General features: G+C 45.1%; 2 protein-coding genes across 4 annotated transcripts in view; one reads left to right on the top strand and one right to left on the bottom strand.

Annotated features, from left to right (window-relative positions):
* The window catches only part of ints8 (integrator complex subunit 8), a 108,145-nt gene extending 106,887 nt beyond the window's left edge, over positions 1-1,258 (top strand). Inside the window, exon 28 of the mRNA XM_073024602.1 lies at positions 1,032-1,258. Within this exon, the coding sequence (XP_072880703.1) occupies positions 1,032-1,148 (117 nt within the window). The 3' untranslated portion in view covers positions 1,149-1,258. The remainder of the gene's footprint in view (positions 1-1,031) is intronic.
* On the bottom strand, positions 1,259-23,750 carry ccne2 (cyclin E2). Of its 3 annotated transcripts, none has more exons than XM_073025256.1 (12): positions 23,695-23,750; positions 22,937-22,963; positions 22,766-22,847; positions 22,622-22,684; positions 20,194-20,348; positions 16,873-17,008; positions 12,185-12,331; positions 10,357-10,452; positions 7,944-8,078; positions 5,516-5,627; positions 3,534-3,691; positions 1,259-2,464 (listed from the first exon to the last, which is right to left on the bottom strand). In XM_073025256.1, the coding sequence occupies exons 2-12, from the start codon at positions 22,948-22,950 to the stop codon at positions 2,351-2,353; spliced, it is 1,212 nt and encodes a 403-aa protein (XP_072881357.1). In that variant the 5' UTR covers positions 22,951-22,963; positions 23,695-23,750; the 3' UTR covers positions 1,259-2,350. The 3 variants fall into 3 exon arrangements, with proteins under 3 accessions (XP_072881357.1, XP_072881534.1, XP_072881445.1); XM_073025433.1 differs by having other exon boundaries at positions 22,766-22,844; positions 23,695-23,737; XM_073025344.1 differs by lacking the exon at positions 23,695-23,750 and adding an exon at positions 23,509-23,630.
* Positions 23,751-23,960: the final 210 nt, after the last annotated feature.

Below are 23,960 nucleotides of genomic sequence, written 5' to 3'. Positions count from 1 at the left end.
GGCATTTATTATCAAAAAATCACCAAGAGCAGGGGTCCCAGAACAAATTCCTTCAAAACGCCACTGGTCACGAACCTTCAGGCAGAATATACTCCATCTCATGCCACTTTCTGTGGGCAAGCCAATTCTGAAGGTACACAGCCAGGTTTCCTCACATCCCATGCCTCCTGACTTTCTGAATGAGACAACCATTGGGAACCTTACCAAAATCTATATACACATCCACTGCTCTACCTTCACATCAAATATCAAAACGTGGCGAAATGCATCAAATCAGCAAGGAAGCAGCCTGCAAGTTATCACCATTGCTAACCACGTATCTGGAAAATGTGAGAGTAAACCCATGCGGTCACAGGGAGCACATGCAAACTCCTTACAGACAGCAGCAGAACTTGGAACACCAACATGGATGTTGTATCCCAGCTGTCTACACGATACACAAGCCAGGGCAGCATGATGTGGAAAGCGAGCTGTTGCCCGTGTATCAAACTACCCCTCTCCTTGCAAAGGATCAGCAGACTGGTAGTTTGGCACCAACAGCGTTGGAAGAATTACTGGACAGCATTGAACTCACTACAAGACTGCCTATGGGTCTCCAGCTCTCGACCTCTCTCCCTCCCACCACCCCCTCCCCCACAAGTGGTGTAGCCACAAGACAGCAGAGGTTTGTAATCCGTTTTCCTTGTCCTAGATGAGCTTGCGACCACAGCTAATGAGCCCCATCTGGCCGAAACGACTGGTTGTAAGGGACCCGAAACCCACCTTTGCCCTTTCTCCTTCAGTAGAAACTGTTCCACTGGGCTTAGTAGCAAAGCCACACGTGAAGCCAGGGCCTGGATTTAGTTGGCAGAGGCTATTTGAGGTGCACGTCATTGGGAGCGTTTAGCTTACCCCCACTGCCACCTCCAGCTATGATAACGTAAGGAAATCTCACTAAGCTGAAAGACCCATTTCCTTGTTGAAATGATCCAGGTTCATAGAGCTTGAGCATAATTTATGACCCATTTTGATAGTAGTTTAATATTTTCTAGATTAAAGCCATTGGACAAGCCGAGCTCAACTCCAGTAATCCCGAGGAGGTGTTGCAGTTAGCAGCTCAGAAGAGAAAAAAGAAGTTCCTGCAAGCGATGGCAAAACTTTACTTCTGACTGTTGACTTTTGAAGCAGGCACCTGTTCAGGCACTTCCAGCATTTGACCGCTAACACTGCTCGTGTAACCAGTTTGTTAAATTTCATAATAAAATAATGCAATTAACAATTGTTTCAAAAATGTTTCAAATTTAATTTCACAGCACCTAATTTCATCGTACGAGTCTTACACCTGTCCATAAAATATTCCACTAGTTCATAGCTTACACATTCAATGCTCAATCATAGATCACTGGAAATGTATAGTTGGATAGCTGTCTTTAACAGGTAATTTACTGTACATTTTTACAAAACTATTTACAGTAATACAATAAAATTCATGTTCTTTGGCAGTGAGATTTAGTTTAGCTGGGTGAGGAATTAGTGGTGAACTGCTTTGAGGTTTACGTACATGGTTTCTTTCACAGTAACACCACTCCCTTTGCTCACTGACTAGCTCAGATGGTGCAGATGAAGCCCGTTAATGAGAGAATGCTTACTTATCAGCTGCCCAGTTACAGTCCCGGCTCTAACACCCAACACAGGTCCCAACTCCATACCCCCTGCATTTTACTTGTCTGTTGTACAATTCTTAGACAGTGCAAACCTTCAGTGAGTTACATAGTCAAAACATAATACTTAACATCAGTCTGCTTATTGTAAATAGACTCAAATCTCCACTGCAATTCACCCACCTCCCTGTTGTAAACATACAAGAGTAATGTGATCCCTCGATAAAGTTCTCAGCTCCACAGTGCACTATTTCACAGCAGTTACATTTTACTGCAAATCAAGCAATGGCTCTGCTGTGACAGAATCACAGTTTTACTAGTCTTCCCACTCCACAAGAGAATTTATCACAATGCTCGCACATTTCTTTCTGAATAAAACCATTATTGAAATGGATAGCATGAGCTGCCTTTTTTTTTTAAAAAATAAAATGTGCAGTAGTCATCTCTAGGTTTTGTTTAAAAGTACACTTTTTCCTTCCCCAGAACAGACCCAACACTAGGGTCTTCTCGGTAGAAGTAAAACGTTGTGGAGCCAGCTCCCAGCTTGCCCATTCTTTAAAACAAATCCAAAACCATTAGATGTTTTTTTTCCTAAAATTAACTCCAGTAAGAGTTTCCAGCTGCATCTCAAGGCAGTCGTACAACCCCAGCCGGTAATTCCACAGTTGTCTGGTTTTTCAATTCATTCTTCTACAGCAAATTCAACAACTTCAGTGCAACAAACTGGATGGTTTTTCAGTGCTTTTAGGTGGAGTCAATATCCCTCCGATGGACACAGGTGACAGCCTTGCCGTGAACTCCATTTTCCTCACATGCACCTCATCCTGAAAGTAAAGTATAATTCAGGTAAGTTCACAGACCCATCAAATTGTCATTCAAAAGCAATCAAATGAATTTAACACTCTTATCGCAATCTTACAAGTATACAGACTTTAATTTCAGTGAACAGCACTCTGAAAGAGGAAATTAAAAGTTGATGGGGGCTGATTAACAACAGCCAATAAAACATTAGGGACAAGAAGCATTGTTGGAGAGGCCACTGTCAGAGTGAAGTGAGGAGCTCAAGGGGATTCAGCATTAAAAAGGTGGAGAGGATGTTTCCAATAGCGAGAGTCTAGGACCAGAGGCCGCAGCCACAAAAATAGAGGGACGTCCATTTTGAACAGAGATGAAGAGGAATTTCTTCAGCCAGATGGTATTTCTGTGGAATCTTTGCCACAGACGGCCATGGAGACCAAGTTATTGGGTACAGTAAGGGCATTAAGAGGTTATGGGAGAAGGCAGCGCGGCCTGGGTTGCACGTTAATGCAAACGATGCATCAATGTTTCCATATACACGTGATAAATTCATCTGAATTCAAACCCAAAGCTTTGTGGTTCACCACTCGTCCCAGTTTACCATCACCTGCTGTTAACAAGCTATTAATTTAAACTTCTGGCTCCCAACCCTAATGTAGGACCTTTTCAAAGGCCTTTCTGAAGTCAGTCCACGTAGGTCAGGGCTTCCCAACCTGGGGACCACGAACCCTGATCTTCCTTTTGTAAAGGATAAGCAAAACTGAAGAATAAATTTGCAGAGTGCTTGGAGCTTCCTACATCGACTCTGCCCATCTAAACAGTATACAAGAGTACTGCTTTACTACAGTAGTGAACAGACTATTAGAGCTTGGAGCTTTCCAGAGTTTAACTCCAATGTCCTTGGTGAGGCATCAGTGTGTTCTGGTTTCCTCCCACAGTATGAGGACCTACCGGGAAGGTTAACTCATCCTTGTAAATCATCCCATGATAAAGTATGAGTTAATTCGGGTTGTGGCGTTACAGGGGCCGCGTGGCTCGAAGGTCTACAAGGGCCTATTCCGCGCTATCACAAATAATGAAGGTGGGATAACTCACTAGCATGTCCAGGTACTTGGTGTGTGTCTGGATGTTGTGTCGGTCCTCGTTTGACACGTGTTTAAAGTCTCTCAACTTCACTGGATCTGTTTCACTCACTGTCTTTACAAAAGGGACCATCCAGTTAAAACACGCAGAAATGTTTTCCCATTTCAGTCCTAGAAACAAATAGGCAGAACAAATATTAGAAATAGCAAACAAACACTGCAGATAGTGTCAAACTACAAAGTTATTCTGCAAGTTGATAGTGTTGATAAGGCAGAATATTGTGTGTCGGCCTTGATTAATCGGCGGACTGAGTTCAAAAGCTGCGAGATAATGTTGCAGCTCTAGGAAACCTTGGGTAGACCACACTTGGAAAACTATGCTCCGTTCTAATGGCCTCATAGAAAGGATGTGGAACCTTTAGCACAGGGAATTTACCAGGATGCTGCCTGGATTACTTGATGGCTCTGGGCTTGTATCCGCTTGGTGGGGGGGGCCTCATTGAAACATATTGTAATATGAAAGGTCTAGATAAAGTGGACGTGGACAGAGCATTTCCTATAGTAGGGGAGTCTAGAACCAGAGGGCACAGAATAGAGGATGCCCTTTTAGAAAGAGATTAGGAGGGATTTCTTCAGCCAGGAGGTGGTGAATCTGTGGAATTCATTGCCATGGGTGGCTGTGGAGAACAATTCATTGGGTATATTTAAAGCAGAGACTTTTGACTAGCCAGGGCATCAAAGATAAGAGAATGGGGTTGAAGGGAAAAATAAATCAGCCATGATGGAATGGCAGAGCAGTCATACAATCATGGAAAAATACAGGCCCTTCCACCCATCTAGTCCATACTGAAACATTTAAACTGTCTACTCCCATCAACCTACACCAGCACCAGAATCCTCCACATCCCTACCATCCTCATACCTGCCCAAACTAGTTGTTTTTAAAAAGGTTCACAGGGGTGGCTTTGGGGACAGGGAGGGAGAGACTAAACCTCAGCTCTGCATTTGAAGGCCAGTGACAGACACTGCCGGCAGACCAGCGAGGACGAGGGCTGGTGGCGAGTCCGGAGCTTGGGGCTGGAGTTCACTTCCTCATTCGTCAGTGAGTTCTCGATCAACACCAAGTATAAAATCTCAAAGGTCAGTCAGAAGTCTGTATGTGTTACTCTGGGTTTCCAGCCATCAGCAGAATCTCTCATTTACAGAGGGATATAGCCCCAGAACATGTTGATGGAACCAGGTCAGCACAAACAAGGTGGGCCAAAAGGCCTGTTTGTGTCGTGCTCCATGACTGAGTTGAGGCCCAGTGGCCAGAGCCCTGAGGATCTCTAAGTCTGCTGGGGACCAATATCTGCAAATCCACCAGTGCACTGCAGATGGGGCATGAGGTTGTGCCTGAGTGAGAGGGAAGAGGGGAGCTAGCTTGATGCTGCTGCTTTATCACACGTTGTTTTGCTGTGTTCTGCTGAAACCGTGGGCGTGCTACGCTGCTGCCGGAATGAGCACTGACACTTGCAGGCTGCACCCAGAACACCTCCAATTGTTAATACAAACATCACATTTCACTGTTCCGATGTGACAAATCTGAGTCATTAAAGTTAAAACAATACTGATACGATCAGTGGTGCCACAATAGACCTGCAGTGCAGTTCAGTTTGCACACTCTCCATAACCATGGGTTCCCCCAGATACTGGCAGGCAGTCGTCTTTTCCCTTTTGGACACTGTAATTTGGCTCTGGTGGGAGAATCAAGTGAGTGTTAGAAACCGGTGAAAGAGGCAGTTTTGAGAAAATAGATCGTCATACCATAAGAGATAGAATAAGTAGGCCATTCAGCCCATCGAGTTAGCTCTATCATGGCTGATTTATCATACTTCTCAACCCCATTCTCTCTACCAGTGTACTAGACGGATGAATGGTATAAACTGGGGGCCAAATGGACTCGTATCACATGATTTCTATACAAAATAGACCACGCTGCAAGAACCGTCATACCTGAAGCTCTGAGCGCATCATCCATGGGTATGTAGTAACACAAAGCAGCAGCAGTCAACACTCCGTACGGGAAGCTTAAACTCTCCACATCAAGGATGCACAGATCGAGAAGCTGCACAGAAATAAGACAATACGTTAATCATTTTGTAATGTACAATCAGCAGGCACCATTGCAAATATCTAATCAGTCAATGTGGCAGCAACTCAATGGTCGACAAATCCCATTGTTCACACCAAGCATCAGAGTCAGGAAGAAATGTCATCAGACTGTCCGTCGTTGACAACACACACTGTACGTTTTGATGTACCTGTGATAAATAAGCTCATCTTTACAAAGCTAACTAGCTTGGTGTCATTAAGGACATGAAAGAACTGACTTCCAGTCATTTCTCCTTTCTCCACTTCTTTTCCCATTCCCTATTCTGGTTCCTCTCACCTGCCCATCACCTGGGTCCCCTCCTCCTTTCCTTTTTCCCCATGGTCCACTCTCCTCTGCAGTCAGATCCCTTCAACTCTTTACCAGCTATCACCTCACAGCTTCCTACTTCACCCCTCCCCCCCCCCCCACCTGGTCTCTCCTGTCATCTGCCAGCCTGTACTCTTTCCCCTCCCTCCACCATCTTCCTCCCCTTTTCTTTCGAGGTGGTTGTACTCTCACTCATTGCAAGTTAAGAGGAACGAGACCCAGGAGGTTCTGAAGAGCATCAGCAGGGTTGATGTTGTTATGATGCAAGAATAAACGATTGAAAGGCAACAATCTCTGTCCGTTAGACAGGTGGACGGATAAGGAAATGGCTTGGGTGAGATGCAGGAACAACCAGTGGAGCATACTGCATTGGAGTGTATTGCATTTATGAAAAACTGCAGACGGCAAGTTGTGCAAATAAAAATAATTCAGAACACAAGTTGTAGAGTCCTTGAACCAGGCCCAAAGGTTGTGAAGTCAGTTCAGTGTTGAGTCTGAGTGTATACCTCAAAACACATTGTTAACCCAGTGCTAGTGTGTTATCAAGTTCAAAACTTTTAAATGACAGAAATAAATGGCCTTCAAGAACAGGAGTACGGTATGACAGGATGGCCAACATTCAGGAAGGGCATGGCATAACTGTAATCCAATATAATTTGCCCACTAATGCTTGATATCTCCTATGATAGAATGAAAACTTACTGGAGATTCAAGATCATTTACTGTCTTCAGCACATAAGTACAAAGGAGAACAAAATGATTGTAAATCAGATCTGACGCAGCACAAAAATTTCAGTCAATTATCAAGCTACATACATGTGAATGTCACTATATACACCCGAGATTCAATGCCTTGTGGGCATTTACCAGAAAATAAAGAAATACAATTTATGGAAGACCATTCATGACAAACATTCAATGTGCAAAAGTGGACAAACCGTGCACATAATAAAAGTTGTAAATAAATACTAGAACCCAAATGAGTCTCAGGATACACAACAGGTCAGATCAGTTAATGTAATGAAGAGGGTTTGATACTACAGGCAAACTGCAGGTTTTCAGATGACAGCAATTTTATGCTGCAGTGGACAGTGATGATGCTTCCCCAGGATCTACATCAACAGGAGAAGGGGGTCATGGAATGGCAGATGGAGTTTAACGTGCAAGATGATGTGTTTTGGGATGTCAAACAAGCCAGGACACTTGGTAAATGAAGCTGCTGTAGAACAGACACCTTGATGTACATTGTTCAATGAAACTGAGGGAGCCGAAGGAAGCATTTGGCAGGTGTAAATTATCAAATGGGAAATATCAAAGTTAAGACAAATGCAGAACAGGTACAGAAGCAAAAGGCATACACCTCCCTAAACCATTCACTAATCAGCTTAGCTAGTCACTTAGGCCCCATGGCGGGTTGCCCATTATAGGAAGGATGTCGAGGCTTTGAAAAGGACATAGAAGAGGTTTACCAGGAAGCTGCCTGGATTAGAAGTTGGACAAATTAGAATTTCTCTGGAGCGGTGGAGACTGAGGGAAGATCTGATAGAGGTTTATGAGAGGCAGACAGAGTAGACAGACAGCATCTTTTATCAAGTATTGAAATGTTTAATACCAGAGGGCGTGTAGTTAAGGTGAGAGGGGGCAAGCTCAAAGGAGATGTGAGGGGCAAGTATTTTTTATTATATACACACAGAATGGTGGGTGCCTGGAATGTGTTCCTGGGGTGGTGATGGAGGCAGATACATTAGAGACTTAAGTGACATTTAGACAGACACATGAATGTGAGGTAAATGGAAGGATAAGGACATCGTGCAGACACAAGAAATTAGTTTAGTTAGCCATTTGGTTACTGATTTAATTAGTTTGCCACAACAATGTGGGTCAAATGGCCTGTTGTGTTCTGGTATTATTTACTTTAACTGGTGTTTAAAATAGTTGCTTGAAAACACTGAAAGTAGTTACCCGAGCAATCTGTATGAAGACATCTTGCGAATACTGAGGAAGGGACAGGTTGGGTACTTCTTTTAAAAAGACAATTTGAAGGTAAAGGTTTAACCAGCAAACAACAGTCACCGGACACAACTCCCAATTCAATGCCTAAGGAAAAGGAAAGCAAAATATTGAGTAACTTTGTACTGTATGATATTATTACTGTTGTAGTTAGTCTACAAGTTCAAAGTAAATTATCAAAGTACACATCACCATAAACTAACTTGACTCACTTTTCTTGCAGGCATTCACATGAAAAGAGAAATACAACTTCTGAAAAACTGTAAACAAAAGCTGACAAACAACTAATGTGCAAAAAAAGTTCCAGTAAATTGATACTGAGAACACAAATTCTAAGCTCTTTGAAAGTTAATTGATGGTCAAATTTGCAAATAGAGGGAAAAAATTAATGTCCAGAAACCAGTCTCCTTTTTGATGGAGCCCAACTGAGAGGTCACAGCATCTGAGACAGAACACCAGAAGCTTTAACAGATCTCAGTGAAGCGAGGCGTCATCTCATTCCCAAAGGCGACTTTAATAGAGATGTACAAGAGGCAAAGATAGAGTGGGCAGCCACAGATGTCTCTCTGGTGCAAGAAGTGACTTTGTAGAGGTGTACAAGATTAGGGCACAATGCTCGGGGAGGAGCTCAGATCATCGGAAAGAGTTTAAATGTTCTTCCCCATGAACACTCCGACTTCCTCCCACTGTCCAAAATGTACCGGCAAGTAGATCACTGTAAATTGTCCTGCGATTAGACTAGGGTTAAATAGGTAGGTTCCTGTGCGGTGCGCCTCCATTTAGAACAGAGATGAGGAGGAGTTTCTTTAGCCAGATAGTGGTGAGACTGAAATTCATCACCACTGACGGCCGTGGTGGCCAAGTCATTGAGTATACTTAAAGCGAATAGGTTCTTGATTAATCAGGGCATCAAAGGTTACAGGGAGAAGGCAGGAGAATGGGATTCAGAGGGATAATGAATGGAATGGCCGAACAGACTCGATGGGCTGAATGGCCTGATTCTTCTGTGTCCTAATCCTCATGTTACCCCTGGCTCCTTTGCAACATGGAGGAACTCAGCAGGTCAGGCAGCATCTATGGAAATGAATAAACGGTTGACATTTCAGGATGTGACTTTTCATCGGGACTGGAAATGAAGGGGGAAGATGCTAGAATAAAAAGATGGGAAGAGGAGGACAACAAACTGGCAGGTGACCGGTGAGAGGGAGGGTAGGATTGGCTTCTGTCTGAGGCAAGAACTATCTCTAAACTAAAAACACAAACAATCCCCTCTTTCACTGCTCTTAATTAAACAATAAAGAGATGCTTTCAACATCAACTCTCACTAATGAGTGATTGTTTACAGGCAAATTCTTCAAAAGGTTGCATGTTTGAGATTCTGCAACATAAAGGTGTGGGTTCTAAATCATTGAGTGTTTTTCAGACAATAGGGAGGGGAAAAAACTTATAACAAGATTCTGAGATGCTGGAAAAACTCAGCAGGTCAGGCAGAATCAGTGGAGGGAAGTAAACAATCGATGCTTTGGGCCAAGCCCCTTCACCAGGACACCAGGACGGAAGAGCGGGAAGATGCTTGAATAGGGTCGGGGTGGGGGGAGGACAAGCTGGCAGGAGATGGGCAAGACCAGCAGGACCAATGAAACTCACAAAAAAGATAGATAACAGACTTCAGAAAGGATCAGACTGAAATGCAAGAGAATAGTCACTGGGACTCAAGCAAGTCCCTCCATATATGTTGGCTGACTGCCGAGTTCCTCCAGCTCAGTACTGCGGTGTGGTGGTTTCAGACTGGAGTCACTTCGCACATAATTACAGGATTCTCAGCCTCCGTCTCTGCAGCTCCCTAGATGTCCTTTTCACATGTAACAGACACTTGGGAGTTATGTTCACAGCTCATGAGATCTCCTCTACACTGGGAAGACCCATGGTGATGGGGGGGGTTCCAGTTGCTTGTGGGAAGAAAGCAGAACACCCAGAGGAAACCCCCTCAGTTCACAGGGAGAATTCCTTTCAATGGCATCGGAATGGAACTCAATGGCCCAAGCTGCAAGTGGTGCTCTAACCACTACGATATTGTGGCACCTATCAAGTGTACTTCATGCATTGCACTGTACTGCTGCTTTTAACCAACAAATTTCATGACACGTCATTGATAATCAACCTGATTGTGACTCATTCCTGTAAACAGGACAAGCTCAAAGCAATACAGTATATACTGGCAAAACTCAGCGGGTCAGACAGCATATATGGAAGTGAATGAACAGTCGACATTTCAGGTTGAGTCTTCATCAGGACTCGTAAGGAAGGGAGCAGAAGCCAGAATTAGGACGAGCTTAGATCTTCGACCAGAAGGGAAGCAGGTTACCTTTAGAATTATTAACTCCATATCCAGTATCTCTGTTTCTGTGCATGCTCCATCTGTAACATACGCAAATTCATTCAGTTTTGGAGGATATATTTCCTGAAACAAAAAGAAGCATAAATGTAAAATTATATTTTAAGACAAGTTACTTTTATGCCGCAGGGTCTCACGGGAAGCTGCACTGCAGCAGACTCGACAACGGGTTGTCAAAACTGCCCAACGCATCACCAGTACTGGCCGGCTCTCCGTCAAGGGCACACATACAGAAAGGGCCAGTAACATCATTAAAGATCCCACCCACCCTGCTCATGGACTGTTTGTCCCACTCCCATCAGAGAGGAGGCTATATAGCATCCACACCAGGGCCACCAGACTCAAAAACAGTTACTTTCCCCAAGCAGTGAGGGTGATCAACACCTCCACCCACTAACCCACCCCTCCACACCCCAATCACCCACTAACCCACCCCTCCACACCCCAACCACCCACTAACCCACCCCTCCACACCCCAACCACCCACTCACCCACCCCTCCACACCCCCAACCACCCACTAACCCACACCTCCACACCCCCAACCACCCACTCACCCACCCCTCCACACCCCCAACCACCCACTAACCCACACCTCCACACCCCCAACCACCCACTCACCCACCCCTCCACACCCCCAACCACCCAATCACCCACCCCTCCACACCCCAACCACCCACTCACCCTCCCCTCCACACCCCCAACCACCCACTCACCCACCCCTCCACACCCCAACCACCCACTCACCCACCTCTCCACACCCCCAACCACCCACCCCTCCACACCCCAACCACCCATTCACCCACCCCTCCACACCCCCAACCACACACTCACCCACCCCCAACACACCCCAACCACCCACTAACCCACCCCTCCACACCCCAACCACCCACTAACCCACCCCTCCACACCCCAACCACCCACTAACCCACCCCTCCACACCCCAACCACCACTGCTTTATCATTTCCTGTCAGTCACCTGATGTACAGACACTCCTGTGCCTAACGTCACTTCATGGACAAACAGTCAATCTATCTATATAAACTATCTTATGCATTTATATTTATTGTGTTTTTTACTACTGTGTCCTTTATCCTCATGGGTTTTTTTTTGCACTACATCAGATACAGATTAGCAATTAGAAGGACTCTTGATGAAGGGTTTTGGCCCGAAATGTCGTCACTACCTCCTCCCATAGATGCTGTCTGGCCTGCTGAGTTCTGCCAGCATTTTGTATTTTTAGCAATTATTTTGTTCTTTACATTTAAATGTCCTAATACATCTGCATCTGCCACCACCCTGGCCAGGCGTTCCATGTGCTCATCACCTCCTTGTGTAAAAATCCTACCTCTGACACCCCCTATACTTTCTAATCACCTTAAAATTATACCCCCTTATATTACCCATTTCCACCTGGGAAAAGTCTCTGGCTGTCCACTCTGTCTATGCCTCTTACCATCTTGTACTCCTCTATCAAGTCACCTCTCATCCTTCTTCGCTCCAAACAAAACCCCTAGCTCACTCAACCTGTTCTCATAAGACGTGCTCTCTAATCCAGCCAGCATCCTGGTAAATCTCTTCCATCTTCCCAACACCCTGCTCCTGCCTTCTGGGTGCCACAGTGGCAACGCTGTTACAGTCGGATTTCAAACCCGGCACCCTCGGTAACCATCCTCACCCGGGGCTGCTAACGGTGGGGCTGAGCGGAGTCAGAAGGGTCTGTCCCGCACTTTAACTGTAAATAAAATAAAATCTGCTCAAAACAACGTTCGCCCACTATGCCGGGCGCACATCCTTACCTCCAGCTTCGCGGCGATGAACAGCGAGGAGATGCCGATAAGCTGCAGCTTGCTTTTATGAACATTCTCCTGAGTAAACATGAACCGATCAAAAAAATCCTGAGCCAGGTAAAACGTTTCTCTGTGGAGCATGTAAACATCACAAACCTGCAAAGCAGAAGCAAGAAAAATTGACGGGTGCATGAATAGTACAAAGCTGTGTTGGTACTAGAAACGTGGTAACACGGACTCGTTAGGACTCCACAACTTCTGTTGAATATTTAGTTATTATTATTTGTTATCTTTTTTGTCTCTGCAGTTTATTCTCTTTTGCACACTGGTTGGTTCTCTGTCCTTGTGGTGTCCATTGAGTTTATTATGTTTACTGTGAATGCCCACAAGAAAATTAACCTCAGGGTAGTACATGCTGATAATAAATTTACTTCAACTTGCAGGCTGCCCCAGCACATCGGACTGTTGGTCGTTGACAACACACACTGTACGTTTTGATGTACCTGTGATAAATAAGCTAATCTTTACAAAGCTAACTAGCTTGGTGTCATTAAGGGCATGAAAGAACTGACTTCCAGTCATTTCTCCTTTCTCCACTTCTTTTCCCATTCCCTATTCTGGTTCCTCTCACCTGCCCATCACCTGGGTCCCCTCCTCCTTTCCTTTTTCCCCATGGTCCACTCTCTTCTGCAGTCAGATCCCTTCAACTCTTTACCAACTATCACCTCACAGCTTCCTACTTCACCCCCTCCCCCCCCACCTGGTCTCTCCTGTCATCTGCCAGTGTACTCTTTCCCCTCCCTCCACCATCTTCCTCCCCTTTTCTTTCCAGTCCTGAACAGTCTCAAAACCGAATATTTTCCCATTTCCATAGATGCTGCCTGACCTGCTGAGTTCCTCCAGCATTTTGTGTGTTGTGCTGGATTTCCAGCAGTTACAGAATCTCTTGTGCTTATGAAAGATAAATATTTCCTTTTCCTGTGGGTATGGGAAGTTGACCTGAACAGGTTTTTATTAATTCACCAACGTTGTCAGTACCACCTCAGATTGTGACAAAGCATGATAGACCAGCTAACTGAGTGATGTTACAACAACCTTCCACTCAAGGTCAGTAAAGAGCAAGGAGCTGACAGCAGATTTATTTAGAGACGTGGTGTGGAACAGGCTCTTCCAGCCCAACAAGCCACACTGCACAGAGACTCACAGGACAATTTACAACAACCTACTGAACAATACGTTTTTGGAATTTGGGAGGAAAGCCAGGCGCTCACAGGAAGAGCATACAGACTTCCAGACAGTTTCTGAACTGGACTCTGAGTTCAGAAAGGGAAGTCGAGGGAAAACACTTTAGTCCCCATTGAGGGATCAGCAGTGGAAAGGGTAAGTGGTTTCAAGTTCTGGGTGTCAATGCCTCTGAAGGTCTATCCTGGCCTAACGCAGATTGCACAATGGCTATATTTTATTAAGAGTTTGAGGAGATTTGGTACGACTAACAGATTTCTACAGATGTACTGTGGAGAACATTCTTACTGTTTGCATCATTCTCTGGTACAGAGGCTCCAAAGCACAGGATTGTAAACTCAGCCAGCTCCATTGCGAGCACTAGCCTCCCTAGAAGAGGACATCTTCAAAGGGCGACGCCCCAGAAAGGCAACATCCATCAGGAAGAACCCCCCCCCCCCCACCCAGGACATGTCCTCTTCTCATTGTTACCATCAAAGTTGTGGTACAGGAGCCTGAAGAACATTTCAGAAATGACAGCCTCGCCTCCACCATCAGACTTCTGACCAACCAGACAATGAACCAACCCAGGAACACCGCCTCAGCTTTCGCACTATTCTTTTTTTAAAAACATTTATTGTAATTCATGTACATTTAGGTGATGCACTGTACTGCTGCCACAAAACAAATTTCACAATATACAGGACTGATAATAAACTTGATTCTGATCCTGAAGGCCTGACGAGATTAGACTGCAGTTGCCAAAGCTAACTTCTACAGACATTAGCCAAATACATCAAGTACTCCTACGTAAAATGAGATAAGGTAGACTGAGGACTGACCAGGAACTTTACCAGCAGCGATAATAAACCTAAATCTGAATCAGAGTCTCTGTATCGTCTACAACAGACGTTCCCAACCCAGGTCCAACAGCCCTCTTGCTTAGCGGCATCAGTCCATGGCATAAGACACATTGGGAACCCGATCCAAAAAGAGGTATGGGAGCATGACGGCATTCTCCACTCTCCTAGCTAGATGCAGAACCAACACTGACCTTAGGACATAGGAGCAGAATTAGGCCATTTGGCCCATCTAGTCTGCTCCATCGTTTCATCATCGCTGATCCATTTTTCCATCCTCAGCCTCACTCCCCGGCCTTCTCCCCGTAACCTTTGATGCCATGTCCAATCAAGAACCTATCAATCTCTGCCTTAAATACACCCAACGACCTGGCCTCCACAGCTGCCTGTGGTAACAAATTCCACAAATTCAACACCCTCTGGCTAAAGAAATTTCTCTGCATCTGTTTTAAACGGACACCCCTCTAACCTGAGGCTGTGCCTTCTTGTCCTAGACTCCCCCACCGTGAGAAACATCCTTTCCACATCTACACTGTCCAGGCCTCGCAACATTCGAAAGGTTTCAATCAGATCCCTCTCATCCCAAATTCCAGCAAATACAGACCCAGAGCTAACAAACGTTCCTCATATGATAACCCTTTCATTCCCAGAGTCATCCTTGTGAACCTCTTCAATTCCAACACATCTTTTCTAAGATTAGGGGCCCAAAACTGTTCACAATACTCAAGGTGTCTCACTGGTGCCTTATAAAGCCTCAGCATCACATCCCTGCTCTTGTATTCTAAAGCTCTTGAAATGAATGCTAACATGGCATTTGCCTTCCTCACCACCGACTCAATGTGCAAGTTAGCCTTTAGATAGATAGATAGATGGATACTTTATTCATCCCCATGGGGAAATTCAACATTCATCTGATTTTTTAGGGTGTTCTGCACAAGGACTCCCAAGTCCCTTTGCATCTCAGATTTTTGGATTTTTTCCCCATTTAGAAAATAGTCTGCACATTTATTTCTACTACCAAAGTGCATGACCATGTATTTTCCAACATTATATTTCATTTGCCACTTTCTTTCCAATTCTCCTAATCTCTCTAAGTAATTCTGCAGCCTGTATGTTTCCTCAACACTACCTGCCCCTCCACCAATCTTCATATCATCGGCAAACTTGGCAACAAAGCCATCTATTCCATCATCTAAATCATTGATATACAGCATAAAAAGAAGCAGTCCCAACACTGACCCCTGCGGAACACCACTAGTCACTGGCAGCCAACCAAACAAACATCATTTTATTCCCACTCGCTGCCTCCTACCAATCAGCCAATGCTCCAACCGGGTTAGTAACTCTCCTGTAATGCCCCTCAAGTGTGGCATCTTGTCAAAGGTCTTCTGAAAGTCCAAACGTACATCATGCACTGCATTCCTTTATCTATCCTAACGGTCAATCTCTGCTTTAAATGAATTCTAAATTCACCACCCTCTGGCTAAACACCAAAGTGGCAACACAAGTGACAGTCCGCCCTCAGTCGCCTCCTCCACCAGCAGTCCTGCTGCACGGAGCATTGTTACCTTCCAGACCACTCTGCTGTCACCTCCCATAGACAGGCAGGAGAAAGTGGAACACTGCTGGGCTTGCCAAAGTCTCTCACCCCCATCCTAACAACTTTCTACAGGAGCACCATCAAGCGTCCTGCCCGACTGCACCATTGTGCGGGACAGAGGCTGCGAGGCATCGGACTGCAAGACCCCAGAGAGTAAAAACCGCCAGGAGCATCATCGGGGTTTCTCTCCACACCATTTACCCAGAACAAGCAGCAACATCTCACACTGAAACCTATTAAATACAGAAATGCCTAGATAGAGAGGACGTTCCCTACTGGGGGAAGACTAGGACCCGAGAGCCACCTCGGAACAGAGATGCTGCAATATCTTCAAACTGAAGCTTTGACTATCAAATGTGAGCCGAGAACCCTACAGTACAGGCCCCTCTGCCCACAATGTCATGCTGATCTTTTATCCTACTCCAAAATCAACCTAACCTTTCTGTTCCTCACAGCCTTCCCATTACCCACATGCCCAAGGGTTTGGAAATGTACAGATGTCCCCAGTTTATCCCCGGCAGGGTGTTCCACACTCCCATTACTCTATGTAAAGAACTGACGTCTCCCTTGTACTTCCTCCAACCACCTTAAAATTATTCCCCTGGAATTAGCCATTTCCACCCTGGGAAAAAGAATCATTTTGTACACCTCTATCAAGTCACCTCACATCCTCCTTCACTCCCAAGAAAAAGGAACCCCAGCTTGCTCAACTCATCTTCAAAAGGCTCTCAAATCCGAACCAGCATCCTCGTCCTTAAAGCTTCCACATCCTTCCTATAATGAGGTGACCAGAACTGAACACAATGCTCCAAGTGTGATCTTTCAGGGTTTTACTGAGCTGCAACATTACCACACAGCTCTCAAACTCAATCCCCTGACTAATGAAGGCCTACACACCACACACTGGGGTTGACTGACGGAGTGCATCATCCCTCAAAGCTACTGCGCAAGTTGAATGCTGATAATTCGAGTCCAAATCTAAACAAGTTTAAGATATGACTGCAATAATGACAAACCTCTATTAGCCAGTCGAGTAGAATCGCTCTCATTTTTGGCTGTAAGGATGGGTGCAAGGAGAGAACATCTTTACTGTGCGTGTATTTTATTTCCTTCTTCAGCATGTTTGACCACACGTCTTCAGAGCTTCCCCAGCTAGAAACAGAAAATGCAAGTCAGGCAGGCACCACTAAAACGAGAACACATTTGATGTTGATAAGCTCTTTCAAAATCTCTCTGCAGGAATACACATCAAGTCAATCTGCCTTCCTCCAACCTACACCTTCAGACATCTCCTGGAAAAGATCGCTGAACACGATTTCAGGCCCTCTTGGCCCACTTCAGTTTGGTTCCATTTGAGAAACCATTTCCTTTTCAAATCTCTTAATACCCATCAGTTTCAGGATTATCAGTCCATTTGTCATTTTCACTGCTTTTAACATATTGTCTCTGGGTCTGAAATAGGACATAGGGTAACAGAGGAAATGAAACAGATTGACATTAGGAAGGAAACGGTGATGAGTAGACTGATGGGACTGAAGGCTGACAAATCCCCAGGTCCAGATGGTCTGCATCCTAGGGTACTAAAGGAGGTGGCCCTGGAAATTGCAGATGCATTGGTAATCATTTTCCAATGTTCCTTAGATTCAGGATCAGTTCCTGAGGATTGGAGAATGGCTAATGTTACCCCAGTTTTTAAGAAAGGAGGGAGGGAGAAAACAGAGAACTATCGACCTGTCAGCCTGACATCAGTAGTGGGGAAGATGCTAGAGTCCATTATTAAAGATGAAATAGTGGCATATCTAGATAGCAGTGATAGGATTGGGCCGAGCCAGCATGGATTTACCAAGGGTAAATCATGCTTGACTAATCTGTTGGGAGTTTTTCGAGGATGTAACCAGGAAGTTAGACAAGGGAGATCCAATGGATGTAGTGTACCTCGATTTTCAGAAGGCATTTGACAAGGTCCCACATAGGAGATTGGTGGGTAAAATCAAAGCTCAGGGCATCGGGGGGAAGGCATTGACATGGATAGAAAACTGGTTGGCAGATAGAAAGCAAAGAGTAACGGTGAATGGGTGTTTCTCAGAATGGCAGGTGGTGACTAGTGGGGTGCCACAGGGCTCGGTATTGGGACCACAGCTGTTTACGATTTACATCAACGATTTAGATGAAGGCATTGAGAATAACATCAGCAAATTTGCTAATGATACTAAGCTGGGTGGCAGTGTGACATGTGGTGAGGATGTTAGGAGAATTCAGGGTGACTTGGATAGGCTGAGTGAGTGGGCAGATGACGTTTAATGTGAATAAGTGTGAGGTTATCCACTTTGGGAGTAAGAACAGGAAGGCAGATTATTATCTGAACTGTGTAGAGTTAGGTAAGGGAGAAATACAAAGAGATCTACGAGTCCTTGTTCATCAGTCACTGAAGGTGAATGAGCAAGTGCAGCAGACAGTAAAGAAGGCTAATGGAATGTTGGCCTTTATTACAAAGGGAATTGAGTACAAGAGCAAGGAAATCCTCTTGCATTTGTACAGGGCCCTGGTGAGACCACACCTGGAGTATTGTGTACAGTTTTGGTCTCCAAGGTTAAGGAAGGACATCCTGGCTGTAGAGGAAGTGCAGCGTAGATTCACAAGGTTAATTCCTGGGATGTCCGGACTGTCTTACGCAGAGAGGTTAGAGAGACTGGGCTTGTACACGCTGGAATTAAGGAGATTGAGAGGGGATCTGATTGAAACATATAAGATTATTAAGGGATTGGACAAGATAGAGGCAGGAAATATGTTCCAGATGCTGGGAGAGTCCAGTACCAGAGGGCATGGTTTGAGAATAAGGGGTAGGTCATTTAGGACAGAGTTAAGGAAAAACTTCTTCTCCCAGAGAGTTGTGGGGGTCTGGAATGCACTGCCTCGGAAGGCAGTGGAGGCCAATTCTCTGGATGCTTTCAAGAAGGAGCTAGATAGGTATCTTATGGATAGCGGAATCAAGGGATATGGAGACAAGGCAGGAACCGGGTATTGATAGTAGATGATCAGCCGTGATCTCAAAATGGTGGTGCAGGCTTGAAGGGCTGAATGGTCTACTTCTGCACCTATTGTCTATTGAAAGATGTAGCACAGTAGCGCGGTGCGAGTGCGGATGCTTTACAAAGCCAGCGATCTGCGTTGAATTCCCACTGCTGTCTATAAGGAGACTGCACAGGTTTCCTCCAGGTGCTCCAGTTTCCTTCACACTCCAAAGATATACAGATTAGGGCCAGTTAGTTGTGGGCATGCTGTGTTGGCACCAGAAATTTGTGGGCTGTCCCCTCCACAGCACATCCTGGGACTGTGCTGGTCGTTGACACAATGGATACATTTCACCAATGTACATGTGACAAAAAGCTAATCTTCAGAGGTGCATTTTTAATACCCCTTACTGTGATTCTAACAACACTGGTCTCTTCATCTTTATCTCCATGCAGATCTTGGTTTCAAACTAGGGAACTTCAATCACTTCCACGTACAACTGAACTGCCCAAGAATATAATCTGGCACTCCCTACAGCTGAAATTGTTAGTCATTATCACGGTATAATTAAAAATGTTCGCATCTCGAACTAACTTTAACCCATTGTGTTAAGGTTATGGGCTGGTTAGGGTGATATTAGATTAGGTTAAAAAATGAGCACATTATAGTGGGCAAAGGACCTTTCTGCGCTGTACCCTTGATTAGGGTAGGGTTAAATCTGGGGTTGTTGCATGGCATGAAGGGCCAGAAGGCCTATTCTGTGCTATTTCTCAATAAATAATGTTCTATGTTCAGGCTATGGACACAATCTCTCTACTGGAAACAAAAAAAAAAGAAAACTAGGGTGCTCAAATATAATTATTATCTATTTTATTTATTTAGAGATATAATGCAAATTAGGCCCAATGTGCCCCGCCACCCAGCAACCCCCAATCTTACCCGAGCCTACTCACAGGATAATTACAATAACCAACTAACCTTCTAACCAGAACGTCTCTGGACTGTGGGAGGAAACCGGAGAAAAGCCATAGGCTCAAGGGGAGAACACAGAGACATGCTTATAGAGGACGCTGGAACTGAACTCTGAACTCCATCATCCAGAGCTGTTATAGTGTCGCACTAACTACTACAGTACCATGCTATCTTACTTTTAAAACATGGACTTATAATCCACTTCTCAGCCAATAGATAAAACTTCAGCTGCGCTGAAATTTTAACCATCACACCATTCCTGCACACTTTTGGCAAACACAGACACCCGGGGTGAAGATTTAGAAGCTTTCCATTGAAATGTTGCCCCAAATCCTATGCGGCAGGGTACTTACCCAAGAGGTGGTAGCGGTGATTTGTTCAGGAATAAATTTTTAAACCTATATTGTGAGAACTTGGAGAAGTCTTCAGTGAGATCGTTCTCTTTGTGGGGTGTGGGGATAAGGACACACGGACTAACACCTCCAGGTGCAATGGGAGCCCAACAACTCTGTCAAAAAAAAATTGTAATTCAGAGCTCTGATCAAATGCTATTACAAACATTCAGAGCACAGCAGCACCTCCACTTTCTTAGAAGATTCAGCATGACATCCAAAACTTTGACAGACTTCCATAGGTGTGTGGTGGAGTGTATTGACTGGCTGCCTCACAGCCTGGTATGGAAACACCAATGCCCTTGAGAAGAAAATCCTACAAAAAGTAGTGGATACGGCCCAGTCCATCACAGGTAAAATCCTCCCCACCATTGAGCAGATCCTACAGGGAGTACTGTCACAGGAATTCAAGGACCCCCATCGCCAGGGACATGTGTTCTCACTGCTGCCATCAGGAAGGAGTTACAGGAGCCTCAGAAATCACTCCACCAGGTTCAGGAACAACTATTATCCTTCAAACACCAGGCTCCTGAACCAGAAGGGATAACTTTACTCACCCCATCACTGAAATGTTCCCATAACCTATGGGCTCGCTTTCAAGGCCTCTCCATCTCATTTCCCTGCTAAATTATTGCTATGTAAATATATTTGCAGCACTTGCTGCCCCTGGTGAATACCCTAGTTGGGCAGTCTTTCATTGATTCTGTTAATAGTTATTATTCTATAGGTTTATTGAGTATGCCCGCAAGAGAATGAACCTCAGGCTTGTATATGGTGACATATGCACTTTGATAATAACATTTGAACTTTGAATTTTAAGCTCCCTCTGCTGGCCGCACTATTTCAAAAACTATAAAATACTGAGGCACACATATTTTCCTTGCTGCTACTAATTCCATCTTATGTACAAAATTAAACACAGGTTCACAGTAATTTAGAATGGGAAAGCTGTTCAAAATAATTGATTCCCACCCCCCCACCCCCACCCCAGGGTCTAGCATCTCGGAAAGTTACCAGCTCTGTTGAGACTGATGGCAGGGAAGGCGGCAGTAATAATGGAGTGATGATGAATGAATGAAAAGGCATCAGTCTCATGCTGAACAGCGTTAGGAATGAACGAGCCCCGGGTTAAGGTGAGAACCCTGCAGTATCCGAGGCCAGAATGTCACTCACATTCCACCCCTGATTTCCCCCGCTAAACGTTCGCGAGGGAAAACTTCCCGCGTTTATTCATTTCCGTCTTAATTTAACGACTCGGTTCGGCCGCTTCGACCCCCCAATTCAAAGCCACACATCGGTCACTCCGACACTGTTGTAATGCATCGGCTCTGCGGGTTAAAACCGGGGTCGCCAATGCATAACGCGGGGGACCCGGCTGAACTTCCCGCCGGTCTGCTAGCCCCGGGTTGCAAATTAAACCCCGAGGACCCTCTACCCAGGATTTGTTAAGTTTGCACAATTCCAGTACAGGATGGGGGTGTTGGGGGGTGGAGTGGGGGAAGATACTTTGCCCGCACCCGCACCCCAACCGCGGTGCGAAAAGTTCGCCCGCCAACCACTGAGCACAATGGGAAAACACTCCGCATTTTCTCTCGAAATAAAAATATATATTCCTGTTTCCGGGCGGGCTTTTATTTTAAACTTTAGTGCGGGAATTGAAAATCCCTTCTCCACCGCACCCCCCACCTCCCAGTGCCTGCAAGGCGGGCGCGCCGCCGCCAAGGACCTCCCTCCCTCCCGGGAGAAGCCGGAACCGGCGGCCGGCGGGACAGCGCGCTAACTCGGCACGTCCTGCGCCCTGTCCCGTCCACATAACCCCGAGTTCAAAGACAAAATAACACCCAAATTCATCAAAGCTCCAACACACCGAGCCATCAGTACTGTCCGGACGCAAATACCGCCCGGCCATCGGGTGCACTTAAAAATTTAAGACATATCACACAATTAAACCATCAAAACATATACTGTTCGCTTATTTGAACAAAATGCACAATCCTACCCAAAATATACCTCCTCCACCACCCCCCCCCCAACAATATTGGACCATCAGAAGCAAGTTTAATAAGGAAGCCAAGTCATTGGGTATATTTACAGCGGAGGTTAATAAGTTAAAGGGTGTCAAATGTTACAGGGGAATGCAGAAGTACGGGGTTGAGGGGGATAATTAATCAGCCATGATGGAATGGTGGAGCAGACTCGATGGGCCGAATGGCCTGGTCCCGCTCCATTATCCATGGTCTTAATATCACTGGCAAGAATGCTGAAATTTGTTGTACCCCACCTCGCTTTACCCGGGAGGAGCATTTGGTACATCTCTGCAGTAACCCTGTCCACATCGACGCCAATTCTTAAAATAGTCCCCACAAAGATGCGAGTAGGAATCCTCTACCTGTATCTGGAACTGATGTCTTCTCCTATTAACTTCTGCTTCGTGGCAACGTTGCTTGCACTCCTAGAATGAAATAACTTGTTACTGTACCAGCCAGCTGTATAGGTTTTTTTGGTGTGAAACGTTGTTCAATTATACACTTACTTCAGATTTCCTCCTCTTGTACTGCGCGGGGCCATTCCTTTGTTCCTCCACTTTTGCCTGCCTAGCTTGTAAACGATCACTGCTTAAAACAGACAGGGTCGATCATAAGCATCACCTCCATCTCTCACCCGCACCCCCCGCCAAAACCATGAAAAATAAATATTTCCTCACCTGCGTCTCGACATCCTCTTGAAAATCCTGTAAAAATATCAATCGTAAAATATTACATACACAATCTTGATATTTTACAAAAAGACCCATGACATTAACTTCATGTCAGCCTCAATGTCATCTGTATTTTTTAAAAATAAAAGGATATTTAATGAAAATGTAACCGAAAGGGCTTTTTTTTTGCAAAAGAGGTTCCTTTGAATCTGCCCTTTGGCGCATGAGCAACAGTCGACTTAAACTTTAATATTATATCCACTCAAAATAAACACCCCGTAGCAACCTGATTTATACTATCCTCAATATATTTGTCATTAATTGGGTTGCTGGTGAAGTATGAAGAGTACGTCTTTGATATTTTTAAGGTTATTTAATGTCCCACCCGGTTCCGCGCCAATTTACACAGAGCGGGTAAAGCCTGGATTGGACACGCTCTCAGAACAGCCGCCAACTCTATTAGAAACACTCGCCTTTGCACTAAATAACCTCAATATCGCAATTTTCCACCTCGCCTTCAAATCACGGTCACAGAACTGTCTCCAAGCTGAACTTTTTTTACACAAACACACACTTACACAGAAGCCGGTGAATTAAATGCATGCAGCGCTTAAAGAGCCCGGCGCTGGATTCCATTAATAATTTCTCGAGCCGGTTATACACATCAGTGCATTTGCTTCCCTCCCGCCACTTTAGGAACAGGCTGGATATTTTTCAGGACAGAGCCTGCATGCATGGTTAGAGGGAGTGAAAGTGCCTCTTACCCCGGCTGCTACCGCTGCCCAGAAAGGTCTCCGCTGGCGCCGGCGCCAACACTTTTAACAAGGGAACAAATCCAATGCGCATGTGTCACCCAGGTGAACAAAAAATTCACTTTCCCCCCGGCTCGACTATTTCTCAATATGACCGACTCAGGATATCTTTATTAATCCAAAACGTGCTTCGCTTGGGCAAATGATAATTTTGAAATGTTTTAATTTTGGAGAAATTGCCCGCTAGTTTCTGGAGCCGCCTCCGGCCCCGCCCCCGG

This window comes from Hemitrygon akajei, chromosome 1 (assembly GCF_048418815.1).
Source record: "Hemitrygon akajei chromosome 1, sHemAka1.3, whole genome shotgun sequence".
NCBI classification, from domain to species: domain Eukaryota; kingdom Metazoa; phylum Chordata; class Chondrichthyes; order Myliobatiformes; family Dasyatidae; genus Hemitrygon; species Hemitrygon akajei.
The sequence above is the reverse complement of the archived record's forward strand: the minus strand, read 5'-3'. Positions and strand labels throughout refer to the sequence as shown.

Coding starts and splice junctions, on each gene's coding strand:
- ccne2 (XM_073025256.1), bottom strand. Junction 10,453..12,184: donor TCATCGCCGCGAAGCTGGAG/GTAAGGATGTGC, acceptor TTTTTGTTTCAG/GAAATATATCCTCCAAAACT. Junction 3,692..5,515: donor TGATGCGCTCAGAGCTTCAG/GTATGACGGTTC, acceptor ATTTGTTTCTAG/GACTGAAATGGGAAAACATT.